The 21,635-nt window shown below is 39.8% G+C and overlaps 1 protein-coding gene across 1 annotated transcript in view; it reads right to left on the bottom strand.

The window, feature by feature from the left end:
- The window catches only part of BICD1 (BICD cargo adaptor 1), a 170,837-nt gene that overhangs the window by 35,439 nt on the left and 113,763 nt on the right, over positions 1 to 21,635 (bottom strand). The window contains 3 exon segments of the mRNA XM_018080702.2: positions 3,654 to 4,748; positions 10,456 to 10,893; positions 14,434 to 14,586. Coding sequence (XP_017936191.2) covers positions 3,654 to 4,748; positions 10,456 to 10,893; positions 14,434 to 14,586 — 1,686 coding nt within the window.

The following is a 21,635-nucleotide window of genomic DNA, read 5'->3' as shown; positions in this document are numbered from 1 at the left end:
CCCATATCCCTTAACCTATCATACCTCAGCTTCAAACGCAGGATTCACTTAAAGATTTTTTTGCTGTTGTTTAGGGATGAAAATGAGTTAAAGATATGTACCACCTAATGCTAGTCTTATTTTTTTTAACTGTTGCATTATTTCAGCAGAAGGATTACATATTCCATGTAAACCCAGTAATTTACACAGTTGGACTGTTGGACTGTGCCAAGACCAACAGAGACAAAATGAACTGAACCCACAGCTTGTTGTTACTCTTCTTCCAGTACCAGCTATTGTCAAAATTATTTCTATTTGTCCCCCACCTCAGCCAATCTCCAAAATTGTACCCATTGAGCCATATATGTATGATTGTGCCTGAAACCAGTTCTGTGGGATAATCTAGACTTAGATAATCTAGAATGGTGCATTCAGAGAGTGTCCAGAAAGGAAGGATGGGGCAAACAAGAGCCTGCATCTCCAAGTAGTGGGTACCAGAAGGAAGCAGATGCCCAGGACCTGGTTTTGATTTTAACAGCTCTTTCTGAAGTACTTGGTTTCAAGCTGTGGTTAAGGCCAAAATTCTATCAGAAAAATTAGAGAACTTTGTTCCACATAAAAATGCAACCTCTGATCAACAAATGAGTAAATGGGGAGCACAAGAAAAAAGATGAAAACACAGAAAAAATGCGTGAATACACTTCACTGAAGTAAATAATGCAATAAGACAACAGAGGTGCTAATGACACTCTTGTCAGAATGGTCATGCTGAGGAACTGGGCAAATGACTACTCAGTCTCTCAGTGAGCCACCTGCAGACACAGGATTAATGGCTCACAGAGCAAGTAGTGTTTGCAGAGCAGGAGAAGTCACCCAGAATTGACAGCAAGGCTGGGAGGGAGCAGAAAGCTCCAGCACCTGGACTCCAGCAGGGTGTGAAACACTAAAAAAAAAAAAAGACTGCTGGGACACACAGAGTGTAGCCCCCCTCCCTGTCCCCAAAACCCAGTCACGGAGCTGCATAGGCTGAGGTGATGACATCCCAGCCCCAGGACCCCAAGCACTGCCAAAACTAACAGCATCCTTTTCATCCCACTGCTTTATCCTTAAAGAAGAGATGTTTGCCTAAACTCTACTGCCTAAAGGTTGCCACCTTCATCCTGAAATCCATGAACAAATCTCATTTTCTAAGATGACTTAGTATCCCATTTACTTTACATCAGCAGTGTGAGAAAGCAGACCAACTAAAAAAATTGTTGCTGAATGAATATTAAATCCTACAGTGGTAAGTGCTCTTTTTTTCACATGAGAAAGCAGAAAACTAGCCTGTTATTTTAGTGCTAAAATTGTACATGATACTGTGTCTTTTCACTGAGCCTCATTTTCCCAAAGAAATTCTATATAATATCAGGGCATTTGTTTGTAATTAGGGTTGTGTATGTCTGGGGTTATCAAGTTATTTTTTCTGAAGGACTTTTAGAGCATCTCAGTTATGGGAGCTGAAGACACCATAGTTACTGCTAATGCAGTTGTGAAAATCATGCTGACTCCTTCTCATAAAATTATTTACCAATGAAAACAACCAATCAGTTCTCCATCAGAACTTCAGGATATTAAATTCCCATCATAGCCAGCTTTGCTTTCTCATTGCTATTAGAAATCAAAATCAAACCCATTATTGAACTGGTCCTAAAAGTTATTGCATCATTAATTTGATATTATTTCCTTATTTATGCTACTTGTAAATGTTTGCTCCACCAATCTGGTGCTAACGTGGTAATTATGGCTACAAACAAATGGACACATAAATGAAGAAAAGGTAAACAAGCAAGATCTTTGTGAGTTGCTTTCTTGAGTAATTGATTTAATAGATTTAATAATCCATTTTCCCAGTCTTAGGTTTGCAGCTTCTTAGAGCAAATCTTGCTCTTTTTTCATGTTACAGAGTTTTGTGTAGTCTTTTTAAAGCCCAGCCTAAGGCTAAAATGCTTATTTGACAGTATTACTGGTGGTAACTAGATAGCACCTGTGCTTCCCCAGTTAAGGGTGTTTTTTCAGTACTTAAGTACAGTCTAAAATATCAGACCCATGGTCTGCTGCTGGTCTTCACCCCCCTGCCCAGATCTGAATGGTGAGATGCTCTAGGAAGGCCAGGTCTTGCCATTTTTACAGTACATCTGGCTGTGCTCATCCTCCTTTCCCATATTACTTCAACTAAAAAGCTTCACCTAAAGTGTCTCTGTCTGGAGTGCCAACAAATACAAGTGTTTTGTAATAGTATTGCTACAGAGCACAATGAGATATGGCCACTCTGGAGGCTGAGGATGGGCCAGGTTATCTCTTTGAAAGGAATTCCTGCAGCTCTTCACTGCTACATTTGGCACCAGCAGTCTTACCACGCTGTGAAAGGGATGAAAATTTCATATTAATGTCAGCTTCACCATGACTCAGGGAAGGCGTTTATTTTTTTTTTTTTAAAAGAATAGCTCTTGTGGTTACAGAGAAAACATGAAAAACTGAACCAGATGTCCTCTGTAGGCTCATCTAAACTGAAATCCACAAGGGAAAAGTATCCCCAGCCTATTGCTGCTTAGAAACTTATTCTTTTGAAGGGGAGGAGCTCAAATTGATGAATCTTAACTAATGGTTTTTTGAACATGAGATGTACTCTGAGTCCTGGGATACACCCACCACTGGAGGCTGGCACATAATAAATCACTCTCCCCACTCTAACTTTAAATTTCTCCTTCCCTTTATATTATTATGTGTTTTAACTTGGAAATTTGGGGAAGTTGTTATTAGGTTTGCATGAACAGATTGCAAGTTTCTGTGGCCAGTTGTACAGTTACCAATAACTATGTTGCTATCCAATAAATAAAATTTTAGTTAATAGCAGCTCCTTTGTCAGCAAATCTATCTTTCCCATTTCAGTGAGCACACCTTAGGATAATGCTTTATTTCTGACAGCAATACAAGAGTGAGACTGAGCTAGATTTTCTGGCAGTAGCAAAAAATAAATGATAGCTCTATGCTAATGGGAAAAATCTTTAATTTGGAATCACATAATCTAAACCCATATACATAAATTCCATCTTAATTACGTTTTAATTACATGGAAAACCCACATATAATTGCTCAGAGCTATTATTGCTTAGCTAGAGATGGTATTTAATTCCTTGAGTTAATATTTAACATGTGTTGTATCAGAGGGGGGGAAATGCTATAAAAGACTCAACGTATGTTGAAATATTGCTGCAATTTAAAAATCCCCAGTACCCTAGAAATGCAGTTACAGATGCAACAATCAATTAAACTCAAAATTGTAACTTCAGAATAGCTGACTATTGGGAGTTTCAGCATCCCATCACTGTCATCAGCTAATAGTATGCCAAGCTGTTAACCAGGATTCATGCCCCCATGTGGTGATCACTGCACTTTTTAGATGAGAAAAGGCACAGGCAACCCGGAACAATGATGCAGCCTCTTGCATTTTGATGAGAAAAGCAGAGCTAAAGTGCTTAAAGAGGAGGCGGGGAGGGAGGGGACAAAGGTCTGCCCTTGCCGTGACTGAGTGAGAGGCTGTGAGTAAAACTTCACCCCCAAAATACTCCTGGGAGAGCTTGTAAGCGACCCGTGTAAATAACACTTTTCTGGCTGTTTTATGAACACCTTACCTGCTTGTTGGCTTTCAGCACTGCTCTCAGGGTCGCGATCTGCTCTCGCTTTGTACTCAGGAGTGATTTCAGCTTCAGTATCTCTTCCATTAAGGCCTCCTTGTCCTTATCGATCATGGGCGCCAGCTCCCGAGCCGCAGCCCTCTGGCGCGACAGCTGCAGCGACCGATCCACAGCCTTCTGCAAGTGCTTGATTTGGTCCCTTATTATGGCATTGAGGTTGTAGATGTTCATAGGCTCCTTGCGGATGTCACTGGTGTCAGAGACAGGGGAGGAAGGAGGGGCTGTGATGACAGGAGAAATGGTAGGTGTTTTTGTTGGGCTCTGTTCCTTGCCGGGCTCTGGGGCTTCCTTAGTCACCTGCTCGGTCGGGGTCCTGGCTTCTACGGGTGATGCCACCCCCCGTCTGGCAAGTCGTGGGGAAAGGAGACCTCGAGGGTCATCCGGTCCTTTCAGGCTCCCGCTGCGGGTGACTCTGCTTTGCCTGTAATAGTCCAACATGACCCTGTTTGGTGTCTCATTGTTGCACAGGCAGACGTGATGGTAGAGCTGAGCCAGCTCCTCGCTAAATGTCACCAACTCGTCCTGGGCAGTGTTGAGGGTATTGTGGTTTTCGTTTGCTACGCTTGTCATCCTTTGTAACTCCTTTTCCATGTGGACCATTTTTTCCTGGCTTTCCTTGGTCGACTTCTCCAGGCTTGTCACCTGCTCATCATATGTCTGGATTCTGCTCTCATACTTGGCCTTCTCTTCAGTGTAGTTTTCCACGTACTTGTTATATTTCTCCTTTAAGGCTTTGATTTCTGCTTTAAGGTCTATCACCTCAGTAACAGCTACTTTGTATTTACATTCTAGGATCTCCAAGCCATTGATGTCCACTTCATAGTCGTGTGCTTCCTCGCCGGGGTCTCGGCCCTTCTCACAGTCGAGCTCAGCTTTCAGCTCCTTGTTGCTCTGCAGTCCCCTCATGGCATTGACATGCTCCGTGAGCCTGTGGACTCGCTCGTGTTGCTCCGTCAGGGCTCCCTTGGTGTGCTCCAGCTGCGTCTGAGACTCCTGAAGGTTGGCCAGGAGAATGGCCTTCTCTCGCTCCACCTGCAACAGAGTCAAAGTAAGAAACCCAGGATCTCATCCTACCCATGCTGAATACCAAGCTCTGAAATCACATTAATTTCTTCCATTCCCACAAGGTGTAAACAATCCGAGTGCTTTCGAGAGATTTTAGCCATATACACCTAAACCATAAAATTAAGGCATAGATCCATGGAATTCTCAGAGGTTTGGGAAGTCCCAGCCTCTGCTACAATTTGCAATATCACTAGGTCACAATTTTACATGTTGCCCACTGAAGAATTACTAAGCACTGAGTGATTTATTAGGACATATGTTCCCTGAACAGAGGAACTGCATCACTGTCAACTATAAACCATTCTACTGGTACACACACGTTTCTCAATAGAGTTTGAATTTACATTTCCCATTAATAGTTCTACCAATCCTTCACAATATTCGTTTATATCTTTGAACTGTTGCGAACTTTCATTATGGCAAATACAGTAAAGAAATAGCTGTGTACATTTCCACAGATTAAATAACCTGCTGTGTGGAAATGTAACACAGATCAGGAGACTGAGCATGTGCAACTCCCAGGACTCCCCATCCCCAGCCACTTAACTGTAAGTGAAGTCCATCTGTTTAAGGCCAAACCAGAAAAAGCAGGACTTGTGGTATCACTAACAACCCACTGGTTCTGACCTAGTAAATTCCTTTCTGAATATCCACATATAAATGTGGATGTTGAACAAGAGAAGAGGTCATGGAGGACACCTCTAGATGGCTAAGATCAGCCATCTAGAAGTTTTAATGCATAGCATCCTAAAGTAAGTGAACAAGACAAACTTACAAGTTTGATCTGCTCACATATTTGCTACTCATGATAACTCCGGAAAGACTCGCTGCATTTCAAGTTTTCAGTGTAATGCCCCAACTTTTCTCCTGTGCCTTTGTCCTGTTCTGAGTTGTGAATTGGGAAGCAGAGGAAGGTATATGGAGATAGGATCCTATTTGTTTCCATGTTTTTTGCACAGGACCCTGGGCCTATCAAGTTTACCGCTCTTTCGCTGCAGCTGCAGTATCTCAGCCCTGTGTTTATACATGCAGTGAAAATGGCATTCTCCACATTCCCTTTATGAGCGGTGGAATTACTAATTCTGAGAATTAAAAGCTTTCAGTTCTGAAAAGAACCTTTTTTAAAAAACAAACACCAAACCTTTCCTTCCCTATCAGTAGTTTGGAAGAGAGTCAAATTAGCCACCATGAATCTCATTAAAGGAAAAGAAAGGCCTTTTAGAAACTGAGAGGGTATTAATGCCATCTCAAAAAATGTTCCAAGCAGTGATTCAGGCTCCTGTTTTCTCAAAACTAGGCTTTTCAGCAGTGGCTGCTGCTCAGAAGTACTAAGAAATTAAAGCATATGGTGATCCCTTGGTTTTACAGACACGCTTTCAAAACATGGCCTCCATTAGAATCTGAAATCAACTGCAGGCAGAAACTGTATGAATAAAAATAGAAGCCATGTTAAAAACATCTAAAAAAATCAGCCTAGTTTTTTTGTGAACAGGGGACTGACGACTTAAGAATTTAAAAACCAGGGCCAAACCACATTATTATTTCATGAATCAGGAAGAATCTATCTCTTTAGATATAAGGTGTTCCATTTTTGGCACTACATAGTCTATGCAGAAGACAGTCAAGAACCAGTATTTTGGTACCCTTCTCTATTTGTTGTTCCCCTGTTGCTGTCCCTGTGTGCCTCCCACCCTCACTGTTGCTCAGACCCTGCCACTGACAAGAGTCAGTCCACTCTTGTTGAGAAAATCCAAAATATGGCAAAATTCCCTTTTGCCAAGTGCATCTTCTTAAAAGGTGACCACTTCCTACAGATCTCTTGGTCAGATCTGTCCTGGGAAACCTCAGAGATCAACCCAGCAGAAATCTCTTCCCTAGTTTTCCTGGGTTCTTTTCCACTGAGCTGCCTGAAGGTTTCAGTGTTAGATACATTACCCTCGTCAGATAACGAAGGTATTTATTCCTTCAGGCTGCTAAGGTGAGCGATGCATATTCACGAAAAATCTGTGTTTTGGCTAATTTAAAGGACCATCTTTCTCACCATAGTGAGAAATTGTATGGATAATAAAGAACACACCAAAGGCAGTTGGCTTAATAAAGTGTATGAGTCCACTGTGGGTATGTTCACACCAAAGTAGGTAATTCACTGTAGATTGCACTGGTGTAAAAATAGATACAGAGCTTACAGAGCCAGAGAGCCTTTCCCTTGAGATAACAACTGGGTGTTAAGGCAGCACAGTGCTTCAGTGCCCGCTTAAATTAATCAGACAGAATTGATCCTGCAGGATTACTGATCTCAGCCATCATACTCTATCACGAAGAAAAATTGTAACTGAGCTAATTTGAATCCTGATGATAATTTCTCTACTGAACAGAAATGTGTTCTGGAAACATACTACTTTCAAATAGGAAGGATTCTTCCCAGAGAAAACATGTGACTTTTAAAACCCATATATTAACTTGGACAATAGGCAAAAGGAAATACATAGATCTACTAAATGTTATTCATTCTGGCCCAGTAATAGAAGCTAATCCACTTCCATTTAAAATTTTAAATGCACGCTCCCATTTCCCAGGGAAAAAACCCCAAAGCTCCAGCTCATCCCTGAGCATACCTTTTGAATATTAATGACTCTGCTGTTCCCAAGTACGGTAATGATATTTCTTGTTCTAAACCATACTACACTCTTATTTCCACCACAGCAAACTTACAGGAATTGCAGTTATTTTTCAGTCCAGTTGGTGGGAGGGTTTTTTGGTATTGAAACTGGTAGCTGCAAAAAGGCTTCTTATAATCTTAAAATTAAAATAAAAGCAATTCAAAAGTAGCTGTACTTATTTTGCAATGCATTCTCCCCTTTAAAGATTTCAGTTTGAGGAGATTTTCTTCCCTATTTGCTCTATAGTTTGCAATTATGGAAACCAATTTTACCCACCTTTTTTTTATTTTTTATTTTTATAACATCAGAATTTCAGTGAACAATTCCTAAAGGAGTTTGGAACAAACAAGAGAACTCAGCTTAAGAACCCTGAATCTCAGCCATATCATATTTGCCAGAGAGTACAAGGCAGCTGAAGAGGAGTGTCAGAGACTGGGCTGTATGAGGTTTTTTTTAATTTCCTTTCTTAACAGAACTTAAGATAAGTTTTCCAAATATGATGTTGGCCTCAGGAACATAGAAAGCATGAGCACAGAAAGAAGAGAGGAGTCCTAGGCACTGGACAACAAACATGAAGGGAGACCAGAAAGCCTTGAGTTATTCTGAGAAAAATCTCAGAATATGAGAATTTTCAGCAAGACATTTGTTACATTGAGGATATAAAATACAGAAAGGGAATAGTTGCAAATAGATATCTCCTAGAGACCAGCACAGCTCATGAAGCAGCAGCAACCTAAAGCTGCAGAAGGAATTATATCTGTCATACCAATTGTTCTAGTGAAGGCTCCCTTATGAGATTGGGGACCTAAAAAAATTTGCCACACACACTTACAAAATCGCAAATCTGAAGTTTGCTTCTCTCAAAAAATTGAACTTGCTGTCCTATAGACTAAAAATAGTTCCCAAAAAAGGGTCAGTTCTTTCAGGAACTCTGTCATAGTGCAGCCTCTTCGGACAAAACAAGAGGAGCATGTACCAAATACTGAGATATGGCTGAATGAACACTACGCGGCAAGGACTTTTTGTCAGCTTGAACTGGATTAAGTCTCCCATCTATAAGGAAAACTTCTGAGGAATTTTTCACATTTAATTTGTATGACCCAAGGCGAGCTGATGCAGCTCAACAGTGAAGATGACCACCTTTTACAAAGCACACACTAGCAGTTTGCAGTCTGTCTTTTCAGTATCTAAAGAAATCAGGCTTTCATCTAGGTCTAATCCTTCTTTTTAAATCATAACCTTTCAACAGGATGAGAATGCCAAGCAATGGTGGTGACTATTGGCATGGAGGTACTGGAGCCCAGCACCAAAAGATGTTATGACCAAAATGGCTATACTTATTTTCTGGGGTCCTAAGTCTGTGGCTAGTGACTGTCAGAAGGCTGCCTCTTTGTTTAAGAGATGTAAAATAAATAAGCTTTTAAGTCAGAGATGATAACACCAATTACAGTATCTTTCAAGTAGAAATCTGCTGACTCATCAAGCTCAATATTTAATTTAGTACAATCAAGACAAAGCATGACTAAAGCAATCCTTTTTTTTTCATTTCTGAGAAGTTTTCACTCCAAATTTATATTGCATAAACTTCATTATAAATTATGGTTTAAAATGCTTACACTGTATTTTAAAATACGAACATTTCAAAGCACTTCCTTTGAAACTGTTTTCAAAATTTTTAACATTGTGTTTCTGAACCAAATTAGAAGCTACATATAATGCATATGTGCACATATAATAGAGATACATGTATATGTACTTACACATGCTTATTTGTATATATGCATACATACACAAAACATACACACTGTACATTTTGATACTGGAAAATTTTGACAGAATTTTTCACTTATATAAAATTCTAAATTTCAAGTTTTCCCATTTAAATTATGTATGGTTTGCATCAAAGTTATTTGTGCAAAGCACTAGATGTCATCAGTGTTCGCCATGTCACAGTTCAGATCAAAACTTCCCACAGTGAGTTTGGCAATGAAGTAAATAAAACAATTAACTCTTCAGCAAATAGGACAGATGACATAGGGATTTATTGTTCTCCAGCAAGCACTGAAAACTGGGTTTGCTCTACTTTACTTCCAAATCACCTTTTACATTTTAAGCAGCCAGGGGTTCACAATTACTCTTCTCTTTAGAAGAGGCACTATTTAGAAGCCCGAAGCTAGAAAATGCTGGATGTTTCCTTGAGGGTGCCAAAATCTTTCAAGCTCTTGTGGCAGACAAGATGCTCAACAGCTCGGGCAGCAGGACCTTTTCTCTGTGTGGCACTGTACCCCTTCTAAGATGATGTCAACATCGGGGCTGGCAGCTTGAGTTTTTTTCTCTGGCTTGCATCCCAGGCTCCTATTCTGGTTGTGCCTGGGCTGGGCTTGGATGCACAGAGAACAAACACTGGCTGTACGGTCCCCAAGGCACCCCCTGCAGCCTGTGCATCCGCCGGCACTGCCAGCGCGGACAAGGGCGCTCTGTGACATCTCACACGCCACATGCTCTCCCTGTGCACGGCTATTAAGAGGAGTGCTCCTCTCCTTTTGTTCTCCCTTGACACTATGCCAAACCTTGTTCAAGCTGAATTTAATGGCAAAAACTCCCTCTGACTTGCGAGGGAGCATAACCAAGCCTGCCTGTATTTTAGTGGGTTTTTTTCCAGATAGGTTTGGTCATATTGAAGAGTACTTTATTCCACTTGCAATTTCAGGGACATCTGCTGCTATCGAAGCAGGAAAAAAAAGAATCTAACCTTCTGCAAACCCAGCAACTAGGTCCCTTTCTGCTCTTTGCACTAAATATCTGCTCAGATCACACTGACTTTTTTGCAGACAAATACTGTGTTTACTAGGAATATTTCTAGCAAAACCTGGATATAAAAAAACCACCATAGTAGAAGTCTGAAAAAAGCACATGTGGTCAAGAACATCACTGGGAATAATCACTCTAAAACTTGTACTAGGGTTCACAGGATGTGTGTCTAAACACCTCAGGACATTAAATTCAGCTCTTACCTGCATGAGCTGCTGCTTCAGTTTCTGTATTTCTGATATGTTGAGCTCACTGAAGAGGTCAGAGACAGGGTGCAGAGATTCTCCTTTCCTACTCGTGGGAGTTCGGTAGTCACCGTTGAGTTTCACGAGAGGCCCGTGGATGTGTCCGTTCATTTTGTCGTCATTGTTGGGCTCTCCCCCGTCCTCTGAAAACTTCAATCCATCTACTGATATATTAATATGGTTATTATACATACTATCATTGAGGTTGATATACTGGGAGAGTTCCTTCCTCAGATTGTTCTTTTGCTCTCTTTCATTTTTTAAAGTTTCCAGAGCTTCCTCCAGCTGATGCTCAGCAATCTCCTTGAGCCGGATGGCATCTTCTAGCTGGCTATTAAGCAACACTGTCTCCTCCTCAAATCGTTTAATCTCATGCTTTAAGCCTTCATATTCAACCTGAATTAGACAAGACAAAGAACATTCATAATACTAAAACTTGAGTCATGAAAACCTGCCATTTATCAGCCCTATTGAAATATTTCAAACTACAGTTTGAAATACCAGACATTGCCTGCAGCTGCAAAGAACTGACTGAACAAAAAAATGCAAGAGGATCTCGCTCTGTCAAATACTCCAGCGCTCACTTTTTCAGCATGTGAGAATCAAGAAATATGACACCTCTTTCTGAGCAACTTACGATAAACAATGTACTTCATGGAAAGATGGATGTTTAGTAGTAGATGTCCCGGTAGCCACAGATTTACTATGAATTGCCCTAAGCAATGCTGATATATCATGGTATGTATAGATCTCACGTGGTTTATGATTTGCAAGTATTCTGAAGATGACTTCATATCTAAATTCTTACTAGATATAAAGTCACTCAGGTAGAGACGTTATCAAGTATCTTAAACACTCACAAGTATCTTGATGTCTTAGTTTTCAAAATATGGATGGAGGGTACAAAACCAGTAGAAAAGCCTCACCTCTCCTCTCTGTATTTTACAAGGGTTTCCATTATTCCAGAAGCATTTAATTTTAAAAATTAAACAGCAAACTATTTGTACAATCAGTCTAAGATGCCCCAAAATTGTTAGATTTTTAAACTACCAGAAAAATGCAATGAACAGCTCATTCAGCCCCCCACAGCCCTTAAACTTTGTGTATGGATGCCATTCTGGAGCACGTGGCAACCCATTGCTCCATCCACACTGCCTGAAGTGTGTCCCAGTGACCTAGTGCAGCCTCACCAGCACTGGAGGGACTTGCTGGTCTTTCTCCTTCTCAGAGGGCAGGCTCCCTGCCTCACACTGAGACAAGGTATTTTATCAAGGTATTTATGGGCACCGTGGGCTGAGGAAAACAACAGCTTCTCTCTTCTTTAAAGCACCTCCCATGTTTATGCAGTCCTCTCTATTTCACCTCACAAGAAACCAAGCCTGGAAAAACCCAGTCTAGTTTGAAACCAGTTGATCAGAAATATCTAGACAGTGCAGGAGATCCCCACTGAAGAATAATGTCCTTCCTCATCTTCTTTTTCACAGTTGGAAAATCCCACAGCAATGAAAAGGAAGACTTTTGTTTATAAAGGTCCATGTCCATGCTTGACCAACTCTCCTGCTATAGCTTGGTGAAGGGGAAAAACAAATGCTGAATTTTCATGATTCCATTAAAAAACCTTTTTAAAAGTTGAGGCTTTTATAATTCAAATGCAGTAGTATGCTTTACTATCTACAATCTTAAGACATTGTCTACAGTATTATTTTATTTTACATATCTGTATATTTTAACAAACTAAAACAAGATTCTGGCAAAAATAAGAAAATCCACCATTCTTATTGGAGTAGAATATTTATCAACCTGTCAAAAGTTTTGTATTCGCAAACCTCTGGAAAGACAAACTTAAAAACCAAAGCACTAATCTTCAAATCCAGAAAGTGGAAACATCAAACAACAAAGAAAGTTCCAAAGTCATACTGGGGATTCTTAGAGACAAAAGGAAAATTCATAAGAGTTTCAAATCTCCATTTAGCAACCTGATATCTTTTCTGACTGGAGGGACACGTACATCTGAAAAATTATGAAATACAATCAAATAGCTATGTTTATAACTTAAGGACATTAAAAAAAAAGCCAAACCCAACAAAACCACCAATAGTTTTTCAATTTTAAATCCATATGCAAAACACAAATCTGTATTATCTATATGGTTACCTTATCATAGACTCTTGCTTAAAAAAGCTACCAAAAAAACCCAATGTAGATAACGATATTTTAGCACCAAGACTTATAACATATGGGTTTGTAAATTCAAGCATTAAAGTATAAAATGCTCTTAAAATTTTATCTTGTAGATCAAAGTTATTTTAGGAGTCACAAGTGCAGGGATATGTGATGCAAAATGACTGATTTTTAAAGTTATTCAGTATATGGCAATGCTTTTTCTCCCCAGACTGCTGGCATTCAGTTTCAGTAAGAATGAAATATTCTGACAAATACAAACACTTGCAAACAGATTTTATTTTGGGGGAAACTAGAACAGTCCATAAAGGAGTCTTTTATTTCCTGATAATGTGAAAATGTCTCCTATGAGGTTGGTGAGGAAAAAAAATCCATGCCTCAAAGGGGGAATTTGCTGGCTAGGTAAATAACTCTGACACAAAGATGATCTGCTATAAATTCAGCTGCAGGAGTGTGAAAGCCTAGGTATCTTCATAAATAAGGAAATTATGTGCCCGTTTCTATTACCTGTGTATTCCCTGTGGCACAGCTCTGTTGTTTTAACTGTTTCCATTGCATTTGTGCTAGAGCAGTAAAGCAGCAGTAAAAGGGAGCTGAAATGGCACTGCTGATTCCTCCAGGAATAAGGCAGCTTTGTTCCCAGGCTGCCACTGGAAACTGTGACAGGGCTGGCTCTTTGATAAAAGCCCCGACTGCACCAGGCATAGGTTAGGACATAAGCCAGGGGCTGCAGTGCAGTGCTGTTACCCTCTGAGCAGGTGAGGAAATGGTGCTATGAAGTGCAATGTGATGCTGGTCTGGACAGTGTCTAAAACACTGAAATCATCCAACCTGGACACTTAAATATTGATCACAGCAAGTTAACTCTTCTGATGCGAGACCAAATCTCTTTTGTACAGTTTAAAGGACAACTGTGTTCTTGATTGCTTTCTTCACAGTACATACACAGTCAGCAGTAAAGGAAGTGTGCTTTTGTAAGGAGGAGGGAACAGACCCCATGACTGCTTATGCCTGGATGCAATGGGGCTGTTGTTTACTGTGGTTCCATAACAGCACTGCAGTGAGAATTACAGTGTTGGTTTGCCATCAGCTGCAAATGAGGAAAACAAAAGAAAAACCAGGAACACCTGACATCCCCTTTGCCTATTTTTGAAGCTTGCTACACTTGAAGGTTAGCATGGCTGACAAGAGAGCAATGCCAGCACAGGAAACCCAAGAGGCAGGAAAACAAAAGAAAGAAAGAAGAAAGGAAAGAAGAGAAAGGGAAAGGGGAAGGGGAAGGAAGGGAAAAGAAAAAAGAAAAGAAAGAGAGGGGAGGAGACAGAAGGGGAGAGGAGGAGAGGATTATTGTCCCTCTTCTACACTTCAGAAGAGGAAACAATGTACAGGAAACCAACTAAGAGGAAATGGAGGGCAGAACTTTGCCACCGGGCACTGGAGTTCAGTGTGCAGGGAAGGAGGACAAGAAAAGCAGGAAGCAAAAAGATGCAATTCTATGTATTTTAAAAATTCCCCTCTGATTACATAGCTCTGCAATGAAATATTTCACCAGAACTTTTCAAAACTGAGCTAAGGGCCTCCCTATATTTCAAAAGTGGCAAGTAACACTGTCTTAGAGTAAGGGATCAGCAAAAACCCAACTGAAAAAAAACATACAACAAAACTTCTATCACTGCTTTACAGGATCTCATCATGGAAACTGGAGAAAAATGGTGTTACTTTACAGTACAGTGCCTTGAGTCTTTTGATACTTACTTGATTCTGTTTCAGTGTGGACACCAGCTTCTGTAAAGTGATGTTTTCTTCTTCAAGCTCTGTGTAGTCCTGCAGGAGTCTCGCCTCTCGGAACTTGTACTCTCGAATTTCATCCTTCATTCGTATCCTCTGTAGTTCCACCATTTCGTTGTTCTGACAAAAGAAAACATCACCATTCATACACAGGCCCTTTAATGATGAACACCATCCCTAGAAAACACCAAGGAAAAGACTAATCCTCAAATAGAAATGATTTAACAGTGCATATCAAAATGGCATCCCCTATTAATCTGAGGTCAAGCAATAATTTCAGGTGGGCGGTGGCAATGTTGAAATGAGAACATCTGATAAAGAAGCCTGATTAAAACAGTTCCAAGATTAGGTGCTTACTGAAACAGAAAACCTGGCAAAGCTTTAGCATCTCATCAGTTTCATTGCTCTACAATGCAGTGGGGTTTAAATAAAACTACCACCTGTTTTCCACCAAAGGATGCTTTCTACACTCATGCAGAAAAGCGGTGAGTACTGCCATCCACCCTGTAAAGACATCTGCTACGGAGCAAGGTGCACTCACACATTTGTATCTGCAGGCACTCGAGAGGCACGCAGGCAGGCAGACAGCTGGAAAGCACTTGTCAGAAAACCTGACAAACACATGCCTGTGCTGAGCAGGATTACACTCAGTGCTCAAGAGCACACAAGGTCACCATTTTATTTCTCCCATTAGCCCATACAGTGCCCAGGCAGCCTTACGGGAGAGGGCCTGAGGGATCACTTTCACCAAAAACTGCTTCCATCAGATTCCAGCTCTGACTGAGTTTGACATCAAGGGTCAGGTCACTCAGGAAAGACTCCGCTGGCATAACCACGATGTAAAATCCACTACAGGAAGATGGAATTAACACAGCTGGAAGAGAACAGTGACTGATACAGTCGGTTGGCAGGAGCAACCTCCCACCCTGCTTTGAAGAGAAGCCTGCATTTGTCTGATTAATAGAAATAGGTGCAATCAGTCACATTCCTGCCTGCAGGAGGATCCTGAGCATTGCCACAACAGCTGGTGGAGAGACTTTATGGATGGAGCCCTGTCACTGCTGGGATGTCAGAAGGAGCACACCTGGGAAGCAATAATGGGTTTCTGTAAAAGATTCCAGTGTGGAGGGAGGGCAACCCCTCCACACTGATAGCTACCAGGCCTGATAGCTACCTGGAAAAAAAGATAAATGTTTAACAAATCATTACAGCAGAAATTGTAGTCAGGGAGCTCTAAATTGATCGATTTGCATAACTCACCGTCTTGGTACTTGGAGGATAAAACTCCACATTCCGAATTGAGGATAAATACAACTTTGCTTAGCATCTAGGTTAAATAAATAATTACAAAACCCCAGAGAAGAACTTTGCAAAGCATAAAAAAACATGTTGATGCAAGACACATTGATGCAAAGTCCTTTTAAAAATGAAGCCTTTCTGTTAGAGAAAACTAAAAACCATCATCCTCCTCCTGGCAGCTAATTAAGAAGAAATAAAGAAAGTACCTAATTTCTTATCTGAGGGCAACTGAAAAGATCCCCAGTGGTAGAAGAGTCACAGACCAGTAGATAAAATAACTCTGTGTAAATATTCCTGCATCTATCACTGCCCAATAAACCTCTGAGTGATGTAAGAGGAGCAGCACAATTGATTTCACAAGGTGAAGGCATTTTATACCCCCAGGCTGCCTTTAAATGCTTTGTTTCTGCCAGTGCATCCCCAACTGTGGCAGTACTTACTCTTGTTAGGTGTGGGTACATGTGCAAGTCTGAGGCAGTACGTGGACAACACCAAATGCCAAGTATAATTAAGCTGCTTTGCAACTCTCCCAGTGTTTGGAGGATGATGAGCCCAGGGAATGAACTGTCTGACATCTCTCCAATGCTGACAGGAGTCCTGGGAGAAGGAGCCTCCTGACAGGAGTCCAGAGGAGCTCTGTTCAGTCAGCCTTTCCCAGCAGTGCTGCCTGCACCTCCTTGGGGGGAGCTCACCACCAGCACCAGCCAGGACAGACCTCCTCGTGATCCAAACTGCCTCTGCTTTCAACATTGCTGAGTGAAAAGAAGGCCTCTCCAAAAGGCCAGTTTGGATGTGGCTTTGAGCACCCTGGTCCAGTGGAAGGTGTCCCTGTCCATGGCAGGAAGTCGGAACTAGATGATTTTTAAGGTCCTTTTCAACTCAAACCACTCTATTATTCTAAATGGGATGAATGAAAAAGGTAGCCAGAAATGGAGGATGTGAACAAAGAATTTTTACAGAATCCTGATATAGTATTTCCCTGATTGAGTACAAGGCATGCTACTTTGAAAAAGCCTTGAAAATTAATTCTATAAGGTCTGAGTACTCCTTTGTCTCTCCTGTTATTGCAAACAGCAACAGAAGACATGAGCTACCACCTTTCTGGAGTGCACCACCACTGCCTTAAGAGAGCAACCACATTTCTTCTTCACTCGTAGCTGCTGCTTCCTACATAACCTTGGAGGTATAAAAAGAACCATTTATAGTTCTCTTAATATTCTTACACACAGAGAAATTATCTTTGCAGTGCAACCTCTATTTGTCATTACTCATGGCATTTCACCAAGAAAGAAACAGTAGGAAAAAGGAAGGCTCACCAGTTGGAGCATCCCATCTGCCATGCCTGCCCGAGCGCTGCCTGCCACAATTCCCATGGCCAGGGCCAAGGCCTCTGCTGGAAGTAATTCCACTGCTCTGCCACAGATAAACTCAGCACATTACAGAATATGGTCTCACCTTTTCAAAGTAATGTAATACGTACATTTTGTCACTTCAAACACCCTGGAGTTATTCTCCATGCTCCAGATTCCTTCTCCTATTTGCAAACATCTGCATTATGCTGCAAAGTGCTCTAGTGCTCTCACTGCTTCCCGTGAAAGGTGGTGATTCCATGTTACTCAGCAAAAGCCTGGCATTATTGAGGTTTTCAAGTGAGTAGCCACAGGACATGCTGGAGGGCTATTCTGATTTCCTTTACATAAGACCTCTATATATTTTCTGGAAGAACTAGGCCTGAACTTATTAAAAAAAATTCATGTTGAATTTATTATCTGTTACTGCTAGTGAGAAGGATATATTCGTTTTCATCAAATGCTCTGATTAAATACATTATCTTCTCACAATTCTATTGTTATTTTGAACTATTTAAAATACATATTTCTTTAGCAGAACATCTGCAGTAATAGAGGAGGGAGCTTGATGTACTGATACAGTGGCAGTAAGATGCAAACTTTTTATTTGGCCTCTTCTGAGGTGACTTGGACTTCTATGAAAAGAATATGAGAGGATTTAAAAACACAAGGCAAAAGGAGTTTGTCAGCAGGGCAGTTATCTATATGAGCCACTAGAGGACAATGTAACCCATACTATTTGTGAAATAATTTGTAATTAAACTTTACTGGTAATCAAGCACTGAGCATTAAACTTGCAGGACAAAGGAATTGAGCCAGATGCTTTTATTAGGGCACTGCCTCAGGACTTTTTACATTTCCAGAGTGAATTCCCCTATGAACTGTGTGTAGTGGATCTGTAAAAACCAAATTAATCCAAGAGGTGGAGCTGATGATACACGAGCAACGTTTTAATGGCTGAAAATTATTTTCAGTCCTAGCCATCAGCTGAACATGGTGCAACGGTTTTAATGGATCGGTGCCAAGGAAGAAGGAAAAGGCCTTTCAGTGAAGCTATAGAAAACAACAGAGTCCTTGTCAGCATTGCATCTCATTATACATGAGCACTAATTGTGAAAGATGTCAGTCACATAGCACGTCTAATGAACGTACACATAATGGAACAGACCAAGAGAAATGAGAAACAGAAGGCTCAGTCGAGATAAAGTCTGTTCAGCTCACCTATCTGCTAGTGCTTGTATATATTTTCAGGATTACCATATATGAAAAGTGAAAGACATCTCCAGGTTTTGCAGAGGCAAGGATCATGTCTGTATAGTACCAACCATCACTTCAATCCTGACAGGTCTCTGAGTGTCAGTGGAATATAAAAAGTTTGTACTTCTTAGCAAATTAAATGAAATGTATATGAATATATTATTCATTTTTGATTCAGCATAGACTTTTAAAATGCTGTATTTCATACGCTACAAGCAGAGCACATTGTAATAATGGTGTGTGGGTACATTGTAATAATGGTGCGTGAGTACATTGTAATATGTTGTCTAATATCAATTAATTGCAAGCAAGAAGGTACTTTAAAATGAACTAATGCAAATGGCTTATGTTGAAAACGATGAGAAAGAACTGTGAAAAAATGCATGATGCCCTCAGGTTAATTTTCATGTCAGAACACCCCCAATGCTGCCCTAGGAAGCCACTTGTTATGCTTGTATCCTGTCAATACACCTAATGAAAGCAAACTGGGCAAGGAAGAGAGACCTGAAGCTGGGTACTCTCATCTCCAAGGTGAGCACTGAAGTCCAATGGCTTTTGGTTTCCTGAACTCTGAACAAATAAACTGAACTTGTTGGAAAGTGGCAGTGTTTTGAAGCCTTCTTTAGAAAGTGAATGCAGTTCCATTAACTATTGTGGTTCTCCCCTATGTTGGAGTACGTAAAGGGCTGTTTTGTATTTCTGGATTTTGTCTACTAGTTTTTATTCCAAACAAAATTGGAGAACCACTATTTGAGCTTTTTCCATACATTCCATTCATTCAAATTTTCATTAAGAGATTTACGGTTCTTACTGCAGCAAAACATAATATTTTTCACACTGAAAAACAGCCATATAATCATCAATTAATTATAAACTCTAAACTATTCAGACTAAAACCATTCTTCTTTGTTAGACTATGCAAGCCATAGCATGATGGTGTATGTAACTTTTTAATTTTCGTAACTCACAAAAGAGTAAGAAAGCAACAGTAAAATTGTAATTTTATAGCATTGTATTATAGCTGATGCAGTATAAAATCCCATTTGATCTGATGACAATTTTATTGCATGAGCAGTAAATTGAATATAATAGAAAGTTTATGCTCAGCCTAATATCCGTGATCTCATGTGTTTGTTGACAAGTCTCACTGTAAATTTGTATGTCATGTTTACTTTACTCTGCAGAGGAAAATAAAATATATATATTTTTTATGAAGAACGGTAATAGTGATATCATAGAAAATACAATTTAACAGGGGCTGAGAGAAGAGAGGATGAAAGTGGCAATGTCACTGAAAATCTTCAGGAAGAAATGAAACCCTCCAATACTGCCTATTAGTGAGCCAGGCATTACTTTATTCTGGCCAGAGATATGTAACAAATCATTCCAGCTACATATATCCCTTTCAAGGCTTTTCACATATTTATACATTTTAGCAAATAAAGAAATTAACATTCATTGGTTCTAAGTTACAGAATTCTCTTCACTAATTAGTATTCTAACCTTTATTGGCTATTGATCTCTCGCCTTCAATGCTAATTTGGTCTGAATGCTTTGGTCCTCTTATCATTCTTCCTCAGACAGAGAGTCTCCAACCCTTAAACTATAACGTCTTTGTTAATCTCCTCTGTACCTTCTGCTTACTCCAGCGTGTCTTTGAAGGACCATAAATTTAAGATCCGATCTTCAACTCCTTCATGCTTTGTTTATTGAAGCTTATCAGAGCAAGTCCAGAGAAACTCAGAGCTTCGGTGGTTTAAAGATCGCATCAACAAGAGTCAGTGAAAAGAAATCTAGCCACCTGCTACCATTAATTTAAAAAAATTAGGAAAGCCATATCATTTCCACAAGCAATAGAAGAGCGAAAACCATTTTCTTTATTTGCCATCAAGTGTTTTAATTCCACAGAGTCCTCTCAACTAGCCTTGAAGTTTCCCTCCCTCATATACAGTAATACTAAACTTGAACTGAAATAATGACATTTTCCATGCTTCCAGGTATATTTAAAAACATAAAGAGATTTTGTAGATGACCTAATGCCACCTGGTCTGACCCTTTTGCAGAGTTTGCAGCCCAGTCCTTCTCATTCATACATGTAGATGCCCAGTTAAGAAGGGCTGGAGCATCTCTTACAGAACTATTATTACTTTCTTTTCAATACACTATATAGTGTATTGATATAGATATCTCTATATCACAAAATAAATTATTTCAAATATTCTTTTTCACCACTGTTAGAAGTCTACACCCTTCTTTTTAACCTGAATTTGTCTGATCTCATCCTTCCAAAAGTTTCATTCAGGGGGCTTTACTAGAGTTCATTATATTGTATCTGCTCTAAGCAGTTGTACTGGCATACTGCTTTAAGAACATAAATGCAATACAGCTCCTACTGTCCAAGACCAGAAACTACTAAATTTTGAAGTTATGTACAATTCTGACATTCCTCAGCTTTAGATATATCACTCATTGTCTCAAAACGAGGAAGAAAAAAAAAAAAACCACAACCCAGACATACTACTGTGCACAAGATATTTCTGAAAATATATCTGTAGCATAACCTTTAATCTTTCCTTTCCATGGATTTACTTGCAGAATGACAGCACTATCAAAGACAAGGATGAAAAAAGTCATATATTTGTTGGCTACAGTATATTAAATAGAAGCCAGATCATGATAATGTATGTTTCAAATTCCTTCACCAGCAGCGGGTCTTAAATAAAGCATTTACAATACATCTAATAATTTAATCATCTGAAATGCTCAGTGCATTTAATTGGAATAGCTAAATCTAAAGAAGCAGAGTGAATTTCTATCAAGGGCAATTAAATGGTCCATTTATGTACTTATCACAGAGTTTGAAACCCATAATATTAAACATTGTAAATCCTCCTACATATAAACCCCTACAAAGTAGCTATTTTATTAACTTTTATATACAAGTATATGTAGAAAGGTAGAACTAAGGAATGTTCTGGAAGTATAGGTATTAAATTTTCCTGTTGAATATCATGGCCACATAATATGATAATAACTTCTTTATAAACTGATATGAACAACAAATGTCTAATTATGCATGTTATCTGAAAAATAATTGTTTGATTTGACTGCATTTATAGCAATTAATGCACTCATACTCCTGCATTAATTATACATAAATCATCAGTTACTGTATTAATTATAATTAGTTACAATTAATATTAGCACTCTGTAACAAACACGGCCATAATATCCTTAATTCCTTCAAAGGAAGAGAAACTTCAC

This window comes from Manacus vitellinus, unplaced genomic scaffold (assembly GCF_001715985.3).
Source record: "Manacus vitellinus isolate BGI_N305 unplaced genomic scaffold, ASM171598v3 scaffold_5_pilon, whole genome shotgun sequence".
NCBI lineage: Eukaryota > Metazoa > Chordata > Aves > Passeriformes > Pipridae > Manacus > Manacus vitellinus.
The sequence above is the reverse complement of the archived record's forward strand: the minus strand, read 5'-3'. Positions and strand labels throughout refer to the sequence as shown.